At 53.0% G+C, this 21,623-nt stretch overlaps 7 protein-coding genes across 7 annotated transcripts; 4 read left to right on the forward strand and 3 right to left on the reverse strand.

The window, feature by feature from the left end:
• Nucleotides 1-1,015: 1,015 nt before the first annotated feature.
• On the reverse strand, nt 1,016-5,427 carry P174DRAFT_426967 (Arf family guanine nucleotide exchange factor SYT1; the record flags this gene model as incomplete). Its single annotated transcript, XM_024825413.1, has 3 exons — nt 1,016-3,591; nt 3,651-4,901; nt 4,992-5,427. 3 exons carry the CDS (start codon nt 5,425-5,427, stop codon nt 1,016-1,018), a joined length of 4,263 nt encoding a protein of 1,420 aa, XP_024687296.1.
• Nucleotides 5,428-7,619: 2,192 nt separating this feature from the next.
• Nucleotides 7,620-9,777, forward strand: P174DRAFT_437118 (M14 family metallopeptidase). Its single transcript, XM_024826200.1, has 3 exons — nt 7,620-8,125; nt 8,195-9,146; nt 9,197-9,777. The coding sequence occupies exons 1-3, from the start codon at nt 7,715-7,717 to the stop codon at nt 9,544-9,546; spliced, it is 1,713 nt and encodes a 570-aa protein (XP_024687297.1). The 5' UTR covers nt 7,620-7,714; the 3' UTR covers nt 9,547-9,777.
• Nucleotides 9,603-12,016, reverse strand: P174DRAFT_25865 (dicarboxylic amino acid permease agtA). Its single transcript, XM_024821483.1, has 5 exons — nt 11,642-12,016; nt 11,530-11,587; nt 11,459-11,465; nt 11,239-11,399; nt 9,603-11,176 (listed from the first exon to the last, which is right to left on the reverse strand). Exons 1-5 carry the CDS (start codon nt 11,790-11,792, stop codon nt 9,862-9,864), a joined length of 1,692 nt encoding a protein of 563 aa, XP_024687298.1. The 5' UTR covers nt 11,793-12,016; the 3' UTR covers nt 9,603-9,861.
• Nucleotides 12,017-13,202: 1,186 nt separating this feature from the next.
• On the forward strand, nt 13,203-13,642 carry P174DRAFT_437120 (uncharacterized protein). Its single transcript, XM_024826201.1, has one exon. It carries the CDS (start codon nt 13,407-13,409, stop codon nt 13,629-13,631), a length of 225 nt encoding a protein of 74 aa, XP_024687299.1. The 5' UTR covers nt 13,203-13,406; the 3' UTR covers nt 13,632-13,642.
• On the reverse strand, nt 13,633-14,397 carry P174DRAFT_25862 (uncharacterized protein). The gene has a single exon (XM_024821482.1). It carries the CDS (start codon nt 14,188-14,190, stop codon nt 13,723-13,725), a length of 468 nt encoding a protein of 155 aa, XP_024687300.1. The 5' UTR covers nt 14,191-14,397; the 3' UTR covers nt 13,633-13,722.
• A 684-nt stretch (nt 14,398-15,081) lies between these two features.
• Nucleotides 15,082-16,601, forward strand: P174DRAFT_437121 (uncharacterized protein). Its single transcript, XM_024826202.1, has one exon. The coding sequence runs from the start codon at nt 15,188-15,190 to the stop codon at nt 16,139-16,141; it is 954 nt and encodes a 317-aa protein (XP_024687301.1). The 5' UTR covers nt 15,082-15,187; the 3' UTR covers nt 16,142-16,601.
• A 417-nt stretch (nt 16,602-17,018) lies between these two features.
• Nucleotides 17,019-21,566, forward strand: P174DRAFT_382377 (NicO-domain-containing protein; the record flags this gene model as incomplete). Its single annotated transcript, XM_024823117.1, has 9 exons — nt 17,019-17,450; nt 17,515-17,525; nt 17,577-17,649; nt 17,694-17,779; nt 17,835-18,113; nt 18,166-18,311; nt 18,358-18,926; nt 19,518-19,952; nt 20,019-21,566. Exons 1-9 carry the CDS (start codon nt 17,232-17,234, stop codon nt 21,564-21,566), a joined length of 3,366 nt encoding a protein of 1,121 aa, XP_024687302.1. The 5' UTR covers nt 17,019-17,231.
• Between the last annotated feature and the right edge of the window lie 57 nt (nt 21,567-21,623).

A 21,623-nucleotide genomic window follows, 5' to 3' on the forward strand; every position in this document is an offset into this window, starting at 1 on the left:
TACAGATGAGAATGAACTATGCACGGTAGATAATCAGCAAGTCAGACCTTCAGTGTCTTTGAGGTTGCCACTCACTCACTCACTTACTCTCTTTCTTCTGATTGTGTTCTGTTATAGCTCTCTTCTTTACTTGGAATCAGACTTAGAATGAGCAAATGACTGCTGAAGCCTAGCCTGACTATCAACTCAACTCAACTGCAAAGATGAGATGAGATGAGATGAAAGAGTCCAGAATGAATGAGATGAAGATGGAAAGTCTGAATGATAGAAAGACGATGGAAGGAGAAGACAAGAGACGAACGCAATAACAGAAATCATAACGAGGGGTCAACGACGACGACGACGACGACGACGACGCCGAGAAGCACAGTTGCTGTGAAGGCGTGCTGTGCTCATGCTGCAAGCGGGTCCGTCGCATACTGTCCAACAGTGATGGATGCATGGAGAGATGTGAATGACATGAACAATAGAATAGACTAGATAAAGGATTTCCTATTCTTTTGTCTATATAGTTCTAGGGAATCATGAGATGGGCTTCAATAGGGTCGCCCGCAGTCGACTACAAATAGCATCTCAAGAGTAGCAATGTAACTGTATACTGTAATTTCTCCTTCGAGATGACATGCTATGAATTTTCAGATACCTGTCAAAATGCTGCCTTCCCATGTAAATCCGTAGACCAACAGCCATACAAACAGAGCAGACCAACCGACCCTGTTGCCCTACTGGGCTACAACCGAAGCATATGAAAAAAGGAAATAATAGTGCGAGGACCGCTTGTGTGAACTCCCTGAAGCCGGCTCAAAGCAATAGAAAAGGAGAGAGAAGGAGAAAGAGAGGCAAGAGAGAATGTCAGAAGCTTACCCAGGTAGCGCTGCGAACAATTCAAGCAATATTTTGGCCGAAATGGTCCCTCCAACGCCGTAAGACGACGCCAAAATCAAATGAAACGAAAAAAGGAGATGGATTGGGTATGAAGTCATGAATAAGAAGGTGATTGGTCTTCTGGTTGCTCTTAGGCATGTACAGCTTGCTCGGCTGGGCTCGACTGCAGCTTTTGGATTGTGGTTTCGTCGACGGCTGCCTCGTCAGCGGATGTCGAAGGCGACGATCGCTGATCTTTTGGCAATACCAATGATCCCGGGAAAGCCGCGGTGGACGAATCAGCGTCATCTGAGGCCGGAAGACGAGAGCTTAGATCAATGGTGGGGTCGCTCTTGGCCTTCCTGTCCTCCAGGTTCGGGGTGGTATTCCCATCTCTGGAACTGTCGCTCTCGACCCGATCGAGAACGCTGATTCTTGTTGCAGTGCTTCCGCTTCGCAATGATTGGGAGATTCCTGGATTTATCGGTTCCGAGACACTCGGATCGCCGCCGCTTGAAATCGCAGCGTCAGAGGCGCGGGGCTCCTCGGACGGAGTAGGTTTGCGCAGCCTGAGGCGCTCTTCGGGAGTCATATTCTGCCACTCAGATCCAAAAGTGACAATAGATGCCTTCTTCCCATGGACAGTGAACTGCGGCGCCTTGCGAGAGAGACCCTCGCCTTCCTTCGTAATTTGCTCGTCCTCGGGCACCACTTCGCTAGACACCGAGTCCCGCTGCTTTTTACCCCGAGCACTATGTCCTTGTTGTCCGTGGTGGGAATCACGAAGTGTGCGGTGAAGGCTGCGACGAATCCGGCTTATCTGCTCTCCTGGGCGAGACTCCGCGCTATTTCGCCTGTGTTCACCGTCCGTCCCATGGGCTGTGACGGACTGTCTAGTCCCGCGAGGGGAGCTGTTCACCTCTAACAAACCAGCCTCACGGAGGATACGCTCCTCGCCGTCGTCCATGCTGATCGGAGAGGTCAATTTGGAGGCATGAGATCCTAGACTGGCAACATCTATCTTGCTGCCCGCGCTCAGCACCGATGGTTCGCGTTCGAGCCGGTCTGCCGGGCCTGGCGAATACGACTTGGCGCGGTCTTTGCCCATGTCCGCAGACAAACGTCTACCGGCACGGCCAGTAAGGTCTGAGGACGTCACCGACACCGGAATGCTTGGCCTGCGAATGTCACTAGCAGCAATTTGGGACGACGGGACCCTATGAACAGACGCATACTCGTCGGACGGCAACTGCGGCGACGTAGCCAGACTCGGGGACTGCACTGCGTTGGCAGGCGGCTGGGGCAGGGCCCCTGGCTCCGAAGTGGAGGTGTTTCTGGTGGGTATCTGTAGATGAAGTGACTTCTGGTCCGCAAGCAACTTGGCCTCTTCATCCTCGGTACCCAGATCCTGGAGGAGAACCTCCCGATAGCATTTGTTACGCCAGATATCCTGCCTCACCCACTTGAGCTTGGCCGCCATACGCCCTGCGGCCATGATGACCTGCTCCCTGGCCCTCGAGGTGACCGGCGTTAATACCTGTAGGTGTCTCGCATTCCTCAGGAGGTCGTCAAGCTGCCTTTGGCTCACGAAAAGCTTCTCGTTCGTCTCGCGGATCTTCTGTCGCATGAGCTCCTTCCGAGCCGTGACCAATTCCTCGGCCACGTCGGTATCGGGGTTGGGAGAGGGAGGTTCCCTGTCTGCGGAGCGATGTGAATTGTACGACGTCACGGAGGCTTTGCGGCTCATTCTGTGGCGCTGAGCGTCGTAATTGGTAGCTATCATGCTTTTGGTGCGGACCCCCGTGCTTCGGAAGGCAGCAGCGTAATTGATTTTTGCCAGCCAGTCGTTCATGTCGTCTTCGGAATTGGCCAAAAACACCTCCTCCAACGCGTGATGGCGGACGAAAAGGAAGGCGTGTTTATGCTTTTTGTAGCCCGAATCCACCAACGCAACCGCATCATCCATGGACATGATGCCGTCGGGTTTGAACTCGATGAGAGGTGGTTTGAATACAACCGCCCGGCGGCGCCCCTCCTTCTGATGAGACTCATATTGGGACATTAATGATTTGATCCAATTGACGTCTCGAAAGAAGTACAACTGCGAGAAGGTAAGCAGAGCGCCCCATTCTTGCCACGGCGATCTGGCTCTCTTCTTCCTTGGGTCTTTTCGCCAGAGCAGACCAACTTTGGCCACTTTGATGTCTACCAACCCAGGGTTCGATTCGGCCGGGTTCTGGATGCTAGCCGGCATGAACGCATCCGGCCGCGACCGGGCTGATACGATCTGCAGAATAGCTGTTTTCGAAAAGGCCTGATGGAGACTGTTGATGTCCGGTGGCCCTGTCGTCCCATGACATCGATACGTGTCTTCCAAGTTCATGACGTCCTTGAGACTCGGCCGTAATGAGTCGAGCTTGCCGTCCATGATCAACGTGTATGGGTCCACCGGTTCCCTTGATACGCGCGACAAATGCTCTGAACTCTGGGTCTTGAACAAGGGCCGTCGAGGCTTTGCAAGCTGACGACTGTGAGAGGGTGTATCTTCGATGTGGATAAAGGGCGTGTAGGCGATGTTCTCGTAAATGCATTCCAAAACGTCATCAGATACGCCTTCGCCACGAGTATTCCGAACATAATCCGGCTTTTGCATCTTGCGCTTATTGTTCTTGTTAAAGACATCGGTGTGTAGAATCAAAATGGAAAATGCAATGAAATATGCTTGGTCTGTAGAGAGAAAAATTCAGTATGAACGGCCCCCACGATGCATAATGGGATGAACGTACCGGGAGAAGCAAAGATGCCAGGATTACATTCATGATATCGGTCGGCAAAACTTTGCAGGAAGCGATCAATCTGTTGGGTCTCCTTGGGCAACTCGGCGCCCATCAAAAGCTTTCGAATAGCCATATCGATCGGGTCCCCAAAGAAAATGAATCTCCGCATATACTTTCGCAATGCGGTCTTGTAGAAATCTTCATTCGACTGACAGAGTACGCCGGCGATCGTGCTCTTGGGTATGCTCTCTTCGAGTCGCGTCAGATACGTGGCTGGTGTGTCATTCTCCTCGCGTTCGGGGTAGGACAGTTTGCGAACAGGAGTATCCGAGCCTCTCACACCGGGAGAGCCATTTCGCATAACTGGAGATTCCGAACTTTGCCTCAATCGGTGCGAGATGCTGAAGATGTCCCCGAAACTTTTGCGTCCACTGGTGGAAGTCGAAGTACGGCCGGACGAGGCGAATTGAGCGGGTGACTGTTGGCCAGCATCGCGGAGATTAGCCAACGAGTCTAGCGTCGATGACCTTGGTCGTGGTTTGATTCGATGTCCACTTCGAGTGGAAGTAGCTGACAGGGCGGAATTGGCGGAGTTAGCCGAGTCCTTTCTGCGCAGAGGAAAAGCCGGGGAGGCAAGACCGACAGTCGAACGACTGGGCGATGGGAGCGGAGAAACGCGGTCCTGATCCTTCTCATCCGGCGGCTCGAAGCTGGATGAGGGATCAGAACTCATGGCCCTGGATATCTGCGAGTCCTGTCCATGGCCATTCATGGGTTGACTGCCAGCCGGTCGAGGAGGCAAGGGAAATAGAGGACCCCGATTCCTCTTCAAACGTGGCATGCGAAAACGTTTACTTCCGCTTAAAGTTCCGTCGTTCGGGGAATGGGGGCGGTATAGTCCATGGTCTCCGGAACTCTGATCCGAACGGGATGACTCGGAAAAGCGAGCGTCGGTGACGGAAGAACGTTGGGACTCGTTGCCCGGCTCACGGCCACCACTGCGTATTGACGTAGTCGAGAGACGACCTGGTTCTTCCCCGCTCATCTTGGACGTTGACAATGTCGCATCGGTTGTCTGCGACCCGTTGGAGCCCTGGGCCCCATGATGAGACCTGGTACCTGGACTCTGTCGCTGAGCATACATTTGTGATCCGTCGGACGAGCTCTTTTTCGATCCGGAGAGGATTTTGAACTTGGGTCTCTTCTTAACGGGTTGGTCCAGTTCATTGCTAGTGGGTGCGGTGGTGATGATCGTGGGAGCTGGAAATAGGCGGCGGAGATCAAAAGTTAGCACACGTAGATCGACAATATATATATATATAATCTGTAGTAACCCGGATGTATACTCACGCGGTAAAGGAGGCACGGGAGGTGTCCCCTCCTCCCCCTTGGCATAAGACCTTGATAATTGGGGATCCGACGCATGACGGAGTTTCATGAAACTGAACCGGTTCCGGCGCCAGGTAGAAGCATCGTCCTGCAGCAAGGCTGCGCCCACATTGCCCTTTCTTGAGCGAATAGCGTCCGCTGGCCCTTCCGACAAGTGTTTATTATCGTTGTCTCCGGTCTCGTGATCGTCGTGGTCATTTTCGTCATCGTGGTCTGGTCCCGCTAAGAGAGGTGAACGAGGGGCGGACTCCGAGTGCCTGGATGCAAGGTTGGTTGCCGATGGAGTCGATCGAGGCAATTGTTCGCTATGGCGAGAGAGTGCTTGAGGCTCGACAACACTGCGTCTCTTGGAGTCATTGCTATCGAGAGCGCTGAGTCGCAACCCTTTCCAGTGCATGGCTGAAACAAGACGACGGGAGTCGGGTCCTTAGGTGATCCTGCTGCGCAACCGGTTGAAGCGACCCATCCGACAATAACCTTATAGATATCGAGCGATTTATCCACAGCGACTGTTTGTACTTCGAAAAGGAAGTTCAAGGGGCAACCCGAATTCTTGGAAGCCGTTCGGTAATGCACGAATTCGGAGGATATACGGCGTAGGGATCATGAAATACGACCGATTGACATGGGGACAAATTCGTGGCAGAGCGAGGAAAGAAAAAGAAATAAGTTCGTCTAGCTTGAGAATCGAGCAAGTGGGCGGTAATCGAGGAGGGAGGTCGCAGAAGGTTCGAAAAGGGGAAAGGGGGAACAGAGAGGCAGTCGATTGAGAAAGAGAACCCCGGATAGTCGACAAGCAGATAAAAGTCGGAGATGGTAGATGCAACCCTTACATTGCCAGGCGTCTAGTAGGATGGAGTGAAAAGTGCGTAGATCATAAGCAGAGGAGCGGCCGAGGAGAACATTGGAGATGCCAAGGAAGGGAAAACAGATTGGCGGAAAAGGGAACCCCAAAACGGCGAGGTTGGTTGGAACGTAGGAGAAAGGAGGGGCAAGGAGCTGGATAATACCTGCTAGATAATGGGGATCCTTGCGGGAAGAAATGACAAAACAAAGAGATCTGAGCGCCTTTACCGGATAAAGAGGGAATGAAGATTGATGGTGATGATGGAAGATGGTGATGGGGAGATCTGAGATACCTCCCTAGTCCGTATGGTCTATGGTCTATGGACTATGGACTATGGAACTATGGACTATCGGGCCCAGGTATGGGTCTGGGTCTGGCCTACTTGACAGTCGTTAAATGATGGATCTCTGACAGAAGACATAGCCCGACACGTGTGTTTAGAAAGTGGATATTAATTCGCCGATCTTTGATCATAATCAGGTCAATTTTTAATTGTTATATAGATTAACAGAACTATCATGCCAATGGGTCCGATAAATTGTGATTGTTTCCCTACCCGTACCTAGGTCCCTTGAGATGAGCCTACATAGATCGGTGCCTCTATAGTCCCTGTACCTAGCGGAAGAAGCCATTCTCAATAACAAAATGCACAACCTCAGGTTCTTATACTTCTCACACGTTCCACTCTCTAAAATCCGGTTCTCTACCCTGGTTCGAGAGTCATAACCAATAGAAGCCTTGTGTGTAACACAGCTCTGTGGACTGTTTCGTGAACTGGATTTACGCTCATTGATGCCTTGAGGATCGTCAATTATCATCTTCCAGAATTTCCACTCGTGCTAACAATGATGCCAGTACCTCTTTTACCCAAGAAAACCGAGGAAAGAGGCGTCTTACCGACTTCATCATCATGACCACCTGTACGCGGCTGCTTTACGCACTGCGTCATTTATACGCGTATCTCCCGCTGCTTTGGATGTCACGTGACATAGTCCAGAATTGTTCTGCCTGGAGGGAACCACGGAATAGTCACGGAGTAAACCAGAGTCCAGATTTGGACTCCAGCTGCTCTGTGGAAGAAGGCATTCGGCAACTAGCCCACAAAAACCTCTATCAATCTAGATAAGATGGATGCTTTGGGTCGACGTGACCAAGGACATTGACCGAATGCTATGCATACTCCGAACGGCAAGGAAGACCACAAAGCCGCTCTCTGCTCACAAGGGACTACACTACGTAAAGGGACTAAACTAGTGGGGCCGTGGAGGCTGTGAGTGTGGGGTAGGTTTAAGGTGCCTCAGGCAGAAGCAGCTGTCAAGTGTCAGCTTGATCTGCATCTTAGAAATCAGATTTCATTCCACTGAGGCGCAAAGGACAGAAAAGGATTGTCTCTACAAGTACACGAACAAATAAATATAGGAGGACTTCAAGTATATGTGCCCCATTGTAGGTAATCAATTGCTCTCCGCCGTCACACCAGCCTTTCTCAGGTAGCCTCTTCAGAACAGCCACCAGATTCTAGTAGATAATAATTGCAGTTTAGCCACATCTATCTACCATACTCAGAGTATTCAGACGATCATTCGGATTTTCTGAGGCTGACTCGGAACTAGCTCCGTGATCCTGATATTGCACCGGGCAAATACACCATTCCTAATCAGGGAAAATGGCTAATATCGGAAAGTCCTCTAGGGGCCTGAGGCATCCATAGGCTTCCCACCATTTCGCCCAACATCGGGACTCCTCCATCTTGATCCGTCCTCGTTTCACCTCTAGGACTCGAGCGATCCGACAGAAACAATGACAGCATAATTGCTGTCTCTTTTATTCTATAGACATGCGTCTCCTGCTATCTGTTCTCCTCCTCCTGGTCGCCTCGCTGGGTCTGGTATCCGCTGTCCCCGCAGGCTCCAGTATCACACCTCCGCCGCCCATTGAACCTATTCAGTTGTTATCATCCCGATCTACTACTGACTCCAGACGACCATGGATTCGAGTCCGAGATTGGGTTATTGAGTCCATCTGGGGCATTTCCAAAGATTCCTCCCATCATCGCTCCGTTAAAGATTCCTCGCGCAGCCGCTCTCCCTCCCGCTCGCTTACTCGCTATGGCAGCGATGTCGTCCTTCGTTTCCACCTGCGCAATGCCGAAGAGGCAGAGGCATTGGCAGAAGCAACTGATGTCCTCTTTTTGGACGTTTGGGCCTCCACATCTGAATTTGTGGATATTCGATTAGCTCAAGAAGTTGTACGTATATGGCCCACTCCTGCCGGCGTCTTGTCCCCTGCTGCTCATTATTGATTGTTTGATTGATAGATACCCTCACTACTGGGCCTGTTGCCTGATTCGCTTAGGACCGCCTACACCCCCCTTATTGATAACCTTGCTGAAATGATATACGCGACCTACCCGACTCGACGACCTGTTGGATTTGAGGATCAGCCTGGCTTCATCCCGTCAGTGCGGCAGTCGACTCAGTTTGGAGGTCTGTTTTTCCGCGACTATCAGCCTCTGTCGGTTATCGTCCCATGGATGCGGCTGATGGCTTCGATGTTCTCATCTCATGTCCAGATGATCAATGTCGGAGTGTCCTACCAAGGGCGGGAAATCCCGGCCCTTCGAGTCGGGACCCGCGGCCAGACGGTCGAGCCCTACCCTCGCAAGACCATCGTTGTCGTCGGTGGCAGCCATGCGCGAGAATGGATTAGTACCTCAACCGTCACCTATGTCGCGTACAGTCTCATCACCCGATACGGCAAGTCGCGGGAAATCACCCGCCTCCTGGAGGACTTCGACTGGGTTTTCGTGCCGACACTGAACCCAGACGGCTACGTCTACACCTGGGAATCCGATCGCCTCTGGCGCAAGAACCGCCAGCCCACGAGCCTCCATTTCTGTCCCGGCATCGACCTCGACCGCGCCTGGGAATTCCAATGGGACGGCGAGCGCACACGCTCGAACCCCTGCTCGGAGAACTACGCCGGCACCGAGCCATTCGAAGGCATGGAAGCCAGCCAACTGGCGCAGTGGGCCCTCAACGAGACACAGACCAACAACGCCAAAATCGTCGGCTTCCTTGACCTCCACTCCTACTCCCAGCAAATCCTCTACCCCTTCTCATTCTCCTGCTCGTCCATCCCACCCACGCTCGAGAGCCTCGAAGAACTAGGCATGGGCCTCGCAAAAGTCATCCGCCTGACCACCCACGAAATCTACGACGTCACCTCCGCCTGCGAAGGCAGCACCACCACCGCTGACGACGGCAGCCGTAACAGCCCCCACCCAAGAAACCCATCTTCCCTACGGGCGGCAGCTCAGGCGGCAGCGCCCTGGACTGGTTTTACCACCAGCTTCACACGGACTACGCCTACCAGATCAAACTGCGCGACCGCGGGAGCTACGGCTTCCTCCTGCCGTCCGAGTACATCGTGCCGACCGGCAAGGAGATCTTCAATGTCGTTTTGACGTTTGGGAAGTTCCTCGTCGGTGATCTTGCCCATGGCGCGGAGCTAGACTGGGATGCGGAGCTGCAGCGCACTGAGCCTGAAGCTCCTGTATCCCCTGGCGAGGAATCAGCGCCAGCCACGCAGCAAGTCCTGCAAGCGGATGTCGAAGATGAGGAACCGGAGTGGGTTGAGAAAGCACGAACCGAGTTTCGACGGCGATAGTCTTTTTTTTCCCCCTTCTGTCTGTTTCTACAGTGTAAAATCCTCCTTGACGTATATTAATATCTCGCATTGTCGTTATGTACCAACGACGGTAATGAATTATGATTTTATTGTACTTGTCATACGACACTAACCCCGGGCACAATTCCATTGACAGATATCCATGTAATTCATTGATGATTATGTTATGTACATGTCGGCGAGTCATGATTTCATAATAGCATTGTGAGGCAGGACCGCCCTAGCTCGGATCACATCCAAAACGCATATTCGCAAAAAAGAAAAGGAAACAAGTAAACAACCGAACACAGAAGTCTAGAACAACCACGCCACAAACGTCTGATAAAACCAGTTCCCACGCTTGTGAGTTGTTTCTTCCATCGCCTTGCGAGCCAGGTACTCCGCCTCCTCGCGGTCGATCTCGTCCTTGCCCGACCAAAGATCCGCCTCCTCGGGCTTGACGCCCTTGCAGCGGGTGAAGAGCTTGTACCCGAAGATGAGGCACAGGTAGACGGGGATACCAAGGTACGCGGTGATGAAGCCCTTGTAGTTGAAGTTGCCATAGGTGGCACTGTGGACGAAGACGTCGTAGCTCTTTGTGAGGGCAATAAGGCAGCAGAAGACAAGGGCGAAGTAGGAGCCTGCGACGCCGAAGGGGGCTGTGTATACGAGGTCGGACTCAGGGACGTGTTGGGCTTTGCGGGCGCGAACGAAGTAGATGTGGGTGATGAGCAGGGAGATCCAGGTGAGGAGGCCGAAAATGGTGACCAGATCCACAAAGTATTTGAAGACGGTCTTGGAGTCACTGGAGACGTTCATGTAGGCCAAGCAGGCGAAGCAGGCGGAGATGGCCAGGGCATAGATGGGGACGCCGCGGCGGTCTGTGCGGGCGAAGATAGCGGGCGCTTTGCCCTCGCGAGCGAGACCGTAAATGGTACGAGTGGCGATGTACAGATCCGAGTTAGCGGCGGAGAAGACGAAGAGGAGGATGCAGCCGTTGAGGATGTGGGGAAGGATGCGAATGCCGGCCAGCTCGATGGCAACGACGAAGGGGGAGGCAGCTGCGGAGCTAGCCTTCTTGGTCGCGAAGACCAGGCTCTTGGAGTCGTAGGGGACCAGGGTGCCGACGAGCAGAACGCTGATCACATAAAAGAAGAGAATCCGGTAGAAGGTGAGCTTGATGGCGCGCGGGATCGTCTTGCGTGGGTTCTGGGCCTCGCCGACAGTCACGCCGACCAGTTCGGTACCCAGATAAGCGAACGTGGCCGAGACCATGGTCGCCCAGAAGGCATAGAAACGACCCGCGGCCGAATCCTCGATATACCAGTTGAACGCACCAGGCTCCTTCCAGTACCGGAAGCCCTTGCGGTCGTGATCGGGGCCGCCGCCCAGCATCAGAATGAAGGAGAGCAGAATCAGACCGACAATGACGATCACTTTGAAGGAGGACAGCCAGAACTCGAATTCACCGAAGAAGCGGATACCAAAGTAGTTGATGGAGATGATCAGCACCAGGAAGACGGTGATCCACACGCCTGCATTAACTCGTGAGGCATCGATCCAGAATGATATGACCAGCGCGCCGGCCGTTAACTGGTTCGGTGTGACAATAATATACTTGAACCAATACCTGTAGTGGTCATGGGTGTCAGCGCCGCAGTCTTGATGATAAACAATGATAGATTGACTTACGTCCAACCAATGGCGAATCCAAGAGCAGGGTCACAGAAACGGGCAGCATAACCAGTGAAACCGGAGGGCATGGGCAACCAAGTGGCCATTTCTCCAAGACCACACATGACCAGATAGACGATGAAACCGACGAAAGAGTAGGAGATGAGAATAGAACCGGGCTGTGACAGATAGTTAGTTTTCGTCGCTGTAAATTTCACCGTAGATGAGGACAACGTACGCCAGCCCTGAAAAGTCATGTCAGCCTATGTCACGCCAAAAAGAAATGGTTTTGAGGAACAAAGGACTTACTTTGCAAGAGCACTTCCAGTTCCGATGATGAGTCCAGTACCAATAGCACCACCAATGGCTGTGAATGTCAGCTTGAATGCAGATTATCTACAGGTCGCAATAGGCGGCCTACCAATCATGGTGATGTGACGCGACTTGAGACCTCGATGAAGGTCGACATGGGGTTGAGACTCCATCACACCCTCCTCAGCAGCTTTGACATCGTTGGACATTTCATACTTGACAGGCATCTCCGAAGAGACGCCTTCTTCTCTGTACCCCATCCCCGTGTGTGTTCTATTGGTGAAATTGAGGCCGATGAACTATGGTGGGGGGAGTTCACTGATTGCCCAGAAAGATTGTGGGGAAGGAAAGAACGCAGTGAATGCGATTACGATGGAAGAAGCGATGAAGAAGGAGAAGGGGAGAAAAAGATGCAGATGGAGAAGAGAGAAGAGAAGAGGAAGAGGATGAGGAGGAGGAAAAGAGGAAAGGTGGTAGGTGAATAGGAAGCTACCCAAAAAAAGAAGATGCCGTCCTCGACTTCTGGAAAGCAACCCCAGAAAAGATAAGCGACAAGGGGGGACCAATTAAGGATTATATATCTTATTATATGACAGGATGTCAATGATTGATGATAGGTCAATATCTCTTGGATTAGATTAGTGAATTGGGGAATTAGTTAGGAGTTACCGAGAGAGACATCTCGCGTGGAGAATCCCCTCACGGACGATGATAGCCATGCTGCCCGTGTACTCTTACAACATTCAGCCTAGCGTTCTCAGCATAATTGCCACACAATCCAATCAGCAGCAAGAAGAAAAGGCCAGGAGAGACGATCTTGTCGTTTTCTGCCTGGTTCTCTGGTCTTGTCTGCGCCTCTGGGGCAAGAAAAAGACCCGTCAGCAAGCCCAGGAACAAGCGGACTGGCTTGGCAAAAGCGCCCAGACACGAGGCGCAATTAGATCCAAGTTCCTCATCACCTGGGGAAGACGCTTTTGCAGGTCTCGAGTGATTAGGCTCAACACTATTTGGTTCATATTAGTCAAGGGATCTTTCGAATCGGTAACAATCGCCGTCTGCTGATTCCATTTGAGGCGTTCTGAGGTTACATTGCCAGCCTGAACACGACCCCCTGCACACGGACATACAGGATTATTATATGAATCTCACTCGACCACGGATTCCCCAAGAAAAAAGAGAATCAGAGTCATATGATAACTGTCATATAGCCGGTATTAAAACCACCTCTGTGCTCAGTGCGTCCTGTGTATCGGCTCCAGAACGCCGAAGCAAAGCGAACATGGAACAAGCCCCGCTCTGCCTGAGGCCCACTCTTGGCGGCCTTGGCTTTATTGCCTTGATAAGCCAGTGATAAGCCACGTGAGTTGAGAGTTGCGAGACATTGTGCCCAAGCTTTGCGGGATTTTAGAGAACTCGGGGCCAAGTGAGAGATTATTTAGAGGCAAAAGAACTTTAAGCTGAAGGTTTCAGCAGTAGTTCCGTGCGGAGAAGTGATGCTGCCCGAGGTTATTATGCAACTATTCCGATATCTTCCATTAAAGGAGTCTACGAGTCTGGACTGCCTGGATACCTTAGGTAGAAGGCAGTCAACCCAGTGCCAAGACTGCTTATCATAATGTTATCTCTGTGCAATTTTGTCCAATCAGACACTGCTGTTTACTCAACCTTATCGCAAGCTGTTGGCTGTACCGTATGTGAGCTTTGAACCACGAAGCAGAGCCACATGCGGATGCCGTATGCACTGTCCCCAACTCCAATTCCGGTCCGTATTCTAGAAGACTGCCTATTTCCTCCGGAGAACCTTCGGTCTCTTGCCAGCCAGCCACCGGCTCGGCACCCCTTGGCAGATAGCGGAATATTCTCTTCGGGCGCAGATGATATCTGCCCAGAAACTCTCCTGCTTCTGTCTCGGGCCCCTGATCCTTTGCATCCAAGCACCTATCGGAGTATTCACGGTGAAATCAGCGTGCAATCCTCACCATCCAACTTCAGAATTCGATATCTCGCCTAGACTGCGGACAGTGCACCCTGCACAGGGACAGTGGATACAGCCCAGCAATTCCGTACGTAATGCAATGTCACTCACTGCCGACTTTTAGGTAATAAAAATTCCCCAGACTCTTGAAGCGGGGAATCTTATCTTGACTGTTGGATATCGAAATGATTAATACTAGTACTACTGCCAAAACTCTAGGGACGGGATGTCCGTTCGAAAAATTTTCTCATCATCCGGGCCCTCCGTGGTCGTGTCCGTGGTTGAACTCGGTAGTCGTACGGATAGTACGGTTCCTGGCCAGGCCTGCCACCAGGGAGCCGCGTGTGGCTGACAGCAGGAGAAAATTCTGCTATCCAAATGGTCTCGGCTCGGCTGAGCTTCGGTGTAGATAGGACTTGCAGAACATTGACTGATCCTCGACTGATCCTGTTGGATTGAGTACACACTACGGAGTACACCCTGGATAGATACGCTGATGGTGGATCAAGGATGCTGTTGGTCTTATCATTTCTGACTGTGATCACACTCAATGCACTCCTATCTAGTTCGTCGTCTCGTATACACGCATTACCAAAAGCCCATTTCATCGGGGGAACAAGTTGTAGAAGAGGTTCACCATGATTCGAAGTTGTCTCAGTATGTATGCTCCGAGGAGTATCCATGTGCTATAAGGCAAAGATATCGTTGTACTCGACATACAAGACTCTGCGAGAATTTTGTGTATGTAGATAAAAATGCCTTACCAGTTGCTCAGCGCCAACATAGCGATAGCATCTGACCCCTCGAGTTGCCAGTTGACGCATGAAAAGAACGAGAACTTTTGCCAGTTGCCATCACAGCCCACAGGACAATCATAAACAGGCTTCAGCTCATCAACTATATCCCAATCCCATCCCACCAACATCCAACCCAACAATGACGCCGCCTGCACAAATCCAATAGTCCAAACTGAAGGCGGTAAACCACAAGCAAGGAAGCACTCGTTGACACACAGTGCCACATGGACAAGCCCTCACCAACAATGGCGTACGCCAGCGGCCATCCTCCTCTCAGAGCAACAACTCTACCGCTCGAAATCAATAGTTTCCTGCAGCTGCTTGCCAGCCTTGCAACCCCGCAGATAACTCTGTGTTGGTAGCAGTGATATCACCAATGGAGGTACAGCCTGAGTGTTGGTTGACAAGCAGCCTCAGGCTGACAGCCCTGGATGACCGGCAAGGAGGAAATGCAGTTAATTTCCACAACACGGGCAGGAAGATTCCTTTCGAGCTCTCGTCACCATCCATTATGCGATGGATTGTGCCGTCACCTGCATAAGGCTGCTGTGATGCTCTTCCATTGGCGGAGGGAAACGGTCGGCGCTTAATGATATTTTTATCCAGAGCGTTATTGGGTTCCCTTGTGTCGGGATACGAAATGGACGAGGGGGATGGATGATTTTACTATCAATAGAAGGTACCAAAATAGATCACTTGCGTTATGAATGCAGTGTTAATTTGGGGTGTTGTTGTTTGTGCTGGTTGTGATATCCCTCTTTTGCTCGGGGGCATTTATTATCCCAGTCCTCGTCCTTGGGCACTGTCCCTACTTCTGACAGAGAAGAAGATTCCTTCTCAACTAGCTCTAACGAGAAAACCTTGATTGAACAGAACTGCCATCATGGGTGTTCTTCGTTTGCCTCGCCCGACGGGCATCTATGTCCCCAACTCTCCCACCCGCAGCCTCACTACGGATATGATCTCCTCGCCTCTGTCTCCAGGCTTCAACTTCGATTGCGAAACGGTCACGCCTTCCATCATCCCTGCTCTGGACTACATCTCCTCCAAGCTCCAGCAGAAAATGATGCACGTCACACTACTCGTCGGCCGGGGAAAGCCCTACCCCACAGGGCAACCGTCCGACCTCATGGTCATCCCCATGGCACAACTCGACCCTCAGTGCTGGCGCACGGTATGCCGCATCGTCGCCAAGGGAGCCAAGAAATTCTCCCTAGGCCAGAGCTGGACCGATGCCCTGGCACGCAGCCAGTATGAGCGCCAGGCCAACGAATACCTGATCCAGCAATCCATCCTGCAGAACGAAGTCGTCTTTAGCCGTGAGGGCCTGACTCTCCTCAACGTCGACCGCATCTACACCTTCAAGCGCCGCCTCTGCATCCTGTCGAACTGCGACAACGGCACCGAAGAGCCCTACGTCTCCTCCTGCGTGCATCTCCTCCACCGCACCATCCGCGACTTCCAGGGCCGCCCCTTCAGCAAGGCGTTTTTCCACCGCGTGTACGAACAGCTCGATGTCCGCGATGATCTCCTGACGCGTGTGGCAAACGCCTACAAGAAAGAATACAACCAGGAGGGCATCGTCCTGCCGCCGCGGCCCAAGCCCGAGTACTCACGGAAATCGCCCATTCGCCCCGTCCGTCCACGCAGACAGCCTACGCCGCCGACCTGCAGACCGGCCTCGGCGAAGAAGGGACCCAAGACGCCTCTCTCGGCCTCTGATGTTACACCAATCACGAGAAGCGAGTGGAACATGTTTGTCGGCTCCGGTATCCGTCAGATCAACCCGACCGTGACCAAGTGGACGCCATCGCCAACTGTGCTCGCTGCCGCATGAGCATTCAGGACAGAAATCCAGTTGACTATCTCCAACGCATGACTCCAGAGCTAGCCTGCAGATTCAGGCACCGACAGCTCGGGATATCATCCACAAAGGATCTCATCGATCCGCATTTTGCCGGCCGGCAGAGAGCTCATCAGCTCGGCGAACCGGCCAAGCAGGCATGAATGATCTATAGCCTTTCTGCGGCTAATAGAGTATCATCATGCACTATCTGGAGCGGAAGGAAACTCCACCCACAAACACGTTGACATGCCAATGGCGGAATCAAATCATTCTGCAACAGGCCGAGAATTGCCTGAGTGTCACTGTTATGAAGCTGGCCTGACTCAGAGATCGAGTCAGACGTGTATATCTATGTCTTATGTTAAGACCCCAATACTGTATATAAAAGTGAATCATAAAATGATGAGACGACTTCCCTTCTATTGATACTATCACCAAGAGTAAGCGACCGACAGTTTATCTTGAGTACTACAGGAGTCGAACGATCACATCGGCGCTCTCCGAGTTTAATTTGCCTATCGCTGGTGGGGAGCGGTGGAGACGGCCAACCCGCATCGCTAAACAACCAAGTACTAGTCGGTCTAGCAGACTAGCATCTAGATAGTTAGTAGATAGATATACTTGGATTCGGGATTTGTTATTCGATGAGGAAATAATTTTGGTCCTCAACCTCGCATTCGCGAATAAAGTGGGAGGGAGTCGACCAGTTGACCAGTTGACGGCCACCATTGAAATACGGATAAAGCAGGAGTCGAACCACCAGCGATTGTCGAGGACCTTGATTGCCAGCAAGGTTCCCAGAAAGAACCAAAGACCTGCGGAATTGCATATGACTGATCTGATCTGCACCCTGCTGCAGAAACGGTGGAGGAGCAGTCGCCAAAAGCAAGAATACGACGACCCCACGATCCTTATCACACTCTTATCATTTCCCCTCATCGATTTCGCTGGAAATCGTCACTGTCGTCAGGTTTTCACCTTTCGTCATTCTACTCTAGAAGATACTGGTGATTGAAGGCATAAAGAGATACACTGGCAGAAAAACACAGCCAATATCAGGTTTTTATATTGAAGATCAATCATGCGGGACTCTACGCCCACCGTCGTCGACGCATCGCTCGCAGACGAAACAGCCAGCGAAACAAAGAGCAAATGGACTGCTGAATCACTTCTTCGTCGAGCAGAGCACTCGCATCGTCGGCTGCCGGGGATCCGCAAGATTCCTTTGCCAGCAATTGCAATCATCCTGTTTGTTGCGTTCATGAACGTTGTCGTGTGGATTGCTGCTGCGATTGTGCTGGTATGTGCCCTGTTGACTTGGACCTCGTTCCCCTACTTGAGATCTACTAGCTAACATGGTGTAGAGATACTATCCGTAGGTCTAGTGACAAGGACAAGGACCAAGTGCGTGTACTGACCAGCACAGCTCACTAGTCTCGAATGCGGTTCTGGCATATACATTGGGCCTGCGCCATGCGTTTGACGCCGACCATATATCGGTAAGTCGAAGCAGTCTGTAACTCGGCATCTACTAATTATCCAGGCAATTGACTTGATGACTCGAAGATTACTGGCAACCGGCCAGCAGCCTGTCACCGTTGGGACGTTCTTCTCCCTCGGACACTCAACGTAGGTCTCTTCCAGTCTGTCAGTACAAGGCTTGGGCTTGCTCTGACGGAACCAGCATTGTCATCATCACATCCATCGTCGTAGCGGCTACCGCTGCGGCGGTATCGTCGCGCTTCGACAGCTTCAGCACCGTCGGCGGGATCATTGGGACCTCGGTCAGCGCCGCGTTCCTGATCCTGCTGGGCCTGATGAATTTTTACATTCTGTACAAGCTCTACAAGCAGATGCAGAAGGTGCTGAATCTGCCTGAAGGGCAGGAGGATGAGGCGTGGAAGGTCGAGGGCGGGGGTGTGCTGTTCAATATGCTCAAGCGCATGTTCAAGTTGATCAATCGGTGTGTGGTATCCCCGTCCGATGTACAAACGATCAACTGATTCGGTGGTTAGATCTTGGAAGATGTACCCCTTGGGTATCCTCTTCGGTCTTGGTTTCGACACCTCCTCTGAGATAGCCCTGCTTGGGATCTCGTCTATAGAAGCTGCTCGCGGGACGGACTTTTGGGTCATTCTGATCTTTCCCATTCTTTTCACCGGTGCGTCTGCCTAATCTACCTGAAGATTCGCAACTAACAGCTATAGCTGGAATGTGTCTTCTGGACACAACCGACGGAGCTCTGATGCTCTCGCTCTATATCCAACCAGCCGCCAACTTCCTCCCGCCCAAACGCGACAGCACCTCGTCCGAGACGCCCCTGATCCTCGGCGAGGACCATGAAATGGGACCGTCCCAGAACCACCGCGACCCCGTCGCCTTCCTGTACTACTCCATCGTGCTCACTCTCCTGACAGTCGTCGTCGCCATCGTCATCGGCATTATCCAGCTCCTCACCCTTGTGCTAAACGTCGCCGAACCCACCGGGAGATTCTGGGACGGCGTGCAGACAGCAGGCGACTACTACGATGTCATTGGCGGAGGAATCTGCGGATGCTTCCTCATCGTGGGCATTTTCAGCGTGGTGCTCTACAAGCCCTGGCGGAGGTGGATCGCGAAACGGCATGGGAAGAGCGCCGGGGCGGATGAAGAAGGTTCGGGATCTCGGGATGAGCTGCCTCCTGCTGACGGCGAGAGAGCTGTTCTGAATGAAGAGAACAATGCCTCCACCTCTATTGCCAGTTATGGGGCTGTAGGCAAGGGCGCAACATCGCAGGTTGTGGCGCAGCCATAGACCGACCGATTTCTTGATTAATGGAGTCGGCTCGAACTACAATATAGACATCATGATTACAGCTCTTGGATTACCTCTCTGCACTAAACAATAAAAGCTACCTTATGACATTGATACTTAAACCGGTTCAGCTGGAATAGATCAAGTAATGTACTTATATGCCTGAGGCATCAGCGTGACGTCAGCTGATTTGGCCAGACGCGGGGAGACTCTTCTTCATCCCCAGCTTGCGACAACACCATGAATCTCGACCTGGGTGCTTGAAGCGCATCTACTTACAGGCTCGCACTCCATATGGATGCCAACATAAGATTGATGGAGTCTGGCTCAAACTGAAGTCGCGACACCATGCACATATGAGACCCATTAACGCTGCCATGCGCTCACGACATACATATTTATAATATCTGCATATATACCGACCATATATTGGCTTCTTGGTTACTAGTATATCACCAGCTGAAACGACGGAGTGATCGTCTCATTATCAAATAACACAAAAGCAATGGATATACACCCCGCGCCATGTCCGATATCACGACATCTTCCTCGCTGAAACATGACCTAAACGAGAGCCCTGACGGACTCGACTTTTCCTCCCTGCCACCTATCTTCGTCCTCGCGACACACCTCGAGCTAGACGCTCTGCACCAAATTGAAGAGGACCTCGTGAAGCGCGGCGCGCGCTTGACGTACGATGTCTCCGAAGCAAGACTCGTTCTTGGACGGATCGGCCAGAAGAAGCGAGCGGCTTTGGAGCTGCGGTCCAGAGGCGTCTGGACCGAGGAGGTCTCTATCTCTGCCTCTGGGTCTGCTCCTCTGCGGACGAGCCCTGAGCCGCCTGTGAAGAGGCGGCGGGTTGATGTGGTTCAGCCCGGTAAACAACCTGCTGCGCAGCTAGATGATATTGACCTCGCTACGGAGACAGAGGATGAGGAAGATGGCATGCGGAGCTTGCATGATACACGGAGCCATCTGCGCCGGCCGAGGTCGGTGTCTCCCGATACGGTGTCTGTGGCCTCGACGCCGTCGCTGACGTCTTCGGTGGCCACTGCTTTGGAGGACCATGAGCAGGGGGATGTGGTGACGGTGGTCAAGCTGGACTGGTTCTATGAAGTCCTGAGGACTGGCACGCTCGTGCCCCTGGGCCCGTTTGTGGTTTACCGAGGCCGCAGGACTGCGCAGCCTGCGTCTGAAGCCAGCGCGGACACGTCGAAAGGAATCCTGGAGCGGGCGAAGCAAGATGCCATGGCCAGGCCCTCGGCTGGACCTCCTCCCACCAGTCGATTCGCATCCCGTCGCTCACGAGAACCGCACGACGGCCCATCCAGCCAGGGCCACCCACCCAAGCTATACCGACAGACGACCTCCGAGCACGACGAAGCGGTCCCCCTACCCCCACCCCCCGACTGGGTCAAGAACCATGTCATGTACGCCTGCATGCGGTCTGCACCGCTCCACCCGCCCAACGAGACGTTCATCACGCAGCTTGTCAAGATCCGCAAGATTCGCGAGCTCACGCTCGACGAGATCGGCGTCCGCGCCTACAGCACCTCCATCGCCTCACTCGCCGCCTACCCGTACCAGATCCGACGGCCCTCCGAGATCCTCACCCTCCCCGGCTGCGACTCCAAGATCGCCGCCCTCTTCGCGGAATTCAAAGCCAGCGAGCACGGCACCCTTGCCGCCGCCGACGCCCTCGACACCGACCCAGTCCTCAAAACCCTGCACCTCTTCTGGAACATCTGGGGCGTGGGCGCCAAAACCGCCCGCGACTTCTACTACAAGCGCCAATGGCGCGACCTCGACGACATCATCGAGCACGGCTGGGACAGCCTGTCCCGCGTGCAGCAGATCGGCCTGAAATACTACGACGAGTTCCTGCAGGGCGTGCCCCGCCCGGAGACGGAGGCCATCGCCGCAACCATCACCAAGCACGCTAACCGCGTCCGCCCGCACGCGGCCTACGACGGCCGCGGTGTCGAGTGCGTCATCGTCGGCGGCTACCGGCGCGGCAAGGAGCTAAGCGGCGACGTCGACCTCGTCCTCTCGCATCGCGACGAGTCCGTCACCAAGCACCTGGTTGTGGATCTTGTTGCTAGCCTTGAAGCAGAGGGCTGGATCACGCATACCCTCGCTCTGCACATGACGACCTCGAACCGCGAGCAGCAGCCGCTTCCCTTTCGCGGTGATGACACGGGACGACACTTTGACTCGCTGGATAAAGCACTTGTCGTCTGGCAGGATCCGCATTTCGAGGACAGCGATGAGACTCCCGCCGAGAGTGGCGGAGACACCACCCCAGAAGGAGGAGAAAGACAGCGCAGAAAACGCAACCCCAACGTCCACCGCCGGGTGGATATCATCATCTCGCCGTGGCGGACCGTCGGGTGCGCCGTGCTGGGCTGGTCTGGCGATACGACCTTCGAGCGGGATCTGCGGCGGTACGCCAAGAAGGCGCACGGGTGGAAGTTCGACTCGAGCGGGGTGAGGGAGCGGACGAGCGGCGGGCAGGTGATTGATCTGGAGCGCGGCGGGGAGACCTGGGAGGAGAGGGAGAGGTTAGTGCTTGAGGGGTTGGGGGTGGGTTGGAGGCCTCCGCAGGAGAGATGTACGCGATAGTCTCTGTCCACTGTCCACTATATCGAACTTTATGTTGTATGAAGCGGTATCGTTGTA

This window comes from Aspergillus novofumigatus (genome assembly GCF_002847465.1).
Source record: "Aspergillus novofumigatus IBT 16806 chromosome Unknown P174scaffold_1, whole genome shotgun sequence".
Classification (NCBI taxonomy): Eukaryota; Fungi; Ascomycota; class Eurotiomycetes; order Eurotiales; family Aspergillaceae; genus Aspergillus; species Aspergillus novofumigatus.

Excerpts from the sequence above, each read along its gene's own strand:
- P174DRAFT_437118 (XM_024826200.1), top strand. The coding sequence starts at position 7,715 with ATGCGTCTCCTGCTATCTGTTCTCCTCCTCCTGGTCGCCTCGCTGGGT. Across the intron at positions 8,126-8,194 it reads TTCGATTAGCTCAAGAAGTT|ATACCCTCACTACTGGGCCT; the intron begins GTACGTATATGG and ends TTTGATTGATAG. Across the intron at positions 9,147-9,196 it reads CACCGCTGACGACGGCAGCC|GCGGCAGCGCCCTGGACTGG; the intron begins GTAACAGCCCCC and ends GCGGCAGCTCAG.
- P174DRAFT_25865 (XM_024821483.1), bottom strand. The coding sequence starts at position 11,792 with ATGGGGTACAGAGAAGAAGGCGTCTCTTCGGAGATGCCTGTCAAGTAT. Across the intron at positions 11,588-11,641 it reads GCGTCACATCACCATGATTG|CCATTGGTGGTGCTATTGGT; the intron begins GTAGGCCGCCTA and ends TGACATTCACAG. Across the intron at positions 11,177-11,238 it reads GGATTCGCCATTGGTTGGAC|GTATTGGTTCAAGTATATTA; the intron begins GTAAGTCAATCT and ends TGACCACTACAG.
- P174DRAFT_437120 (XM_024826201.1), top strand. The coding sequence starts at position 13,407 with ATGATATCTGCCCAGAAACTCTCCTGCTTCTGTCTCGGGCCCCTGATC.
- P174DRAFT_25862 (XM_024821482.1), bottom strand. The coding sequence starts at position 14,190 with ATGGATACTCCTCGGAGCATACATACTGAGACAACTTCGAATCATGGT.
- P174DRAFT_437121 (XM_024826202.1), top strand. The coding sequence starts at position 15,188 with ATGGGTGTTCTTCGTTTGCCTCGCCCGACGGGCATCTATGTCCCCAAC.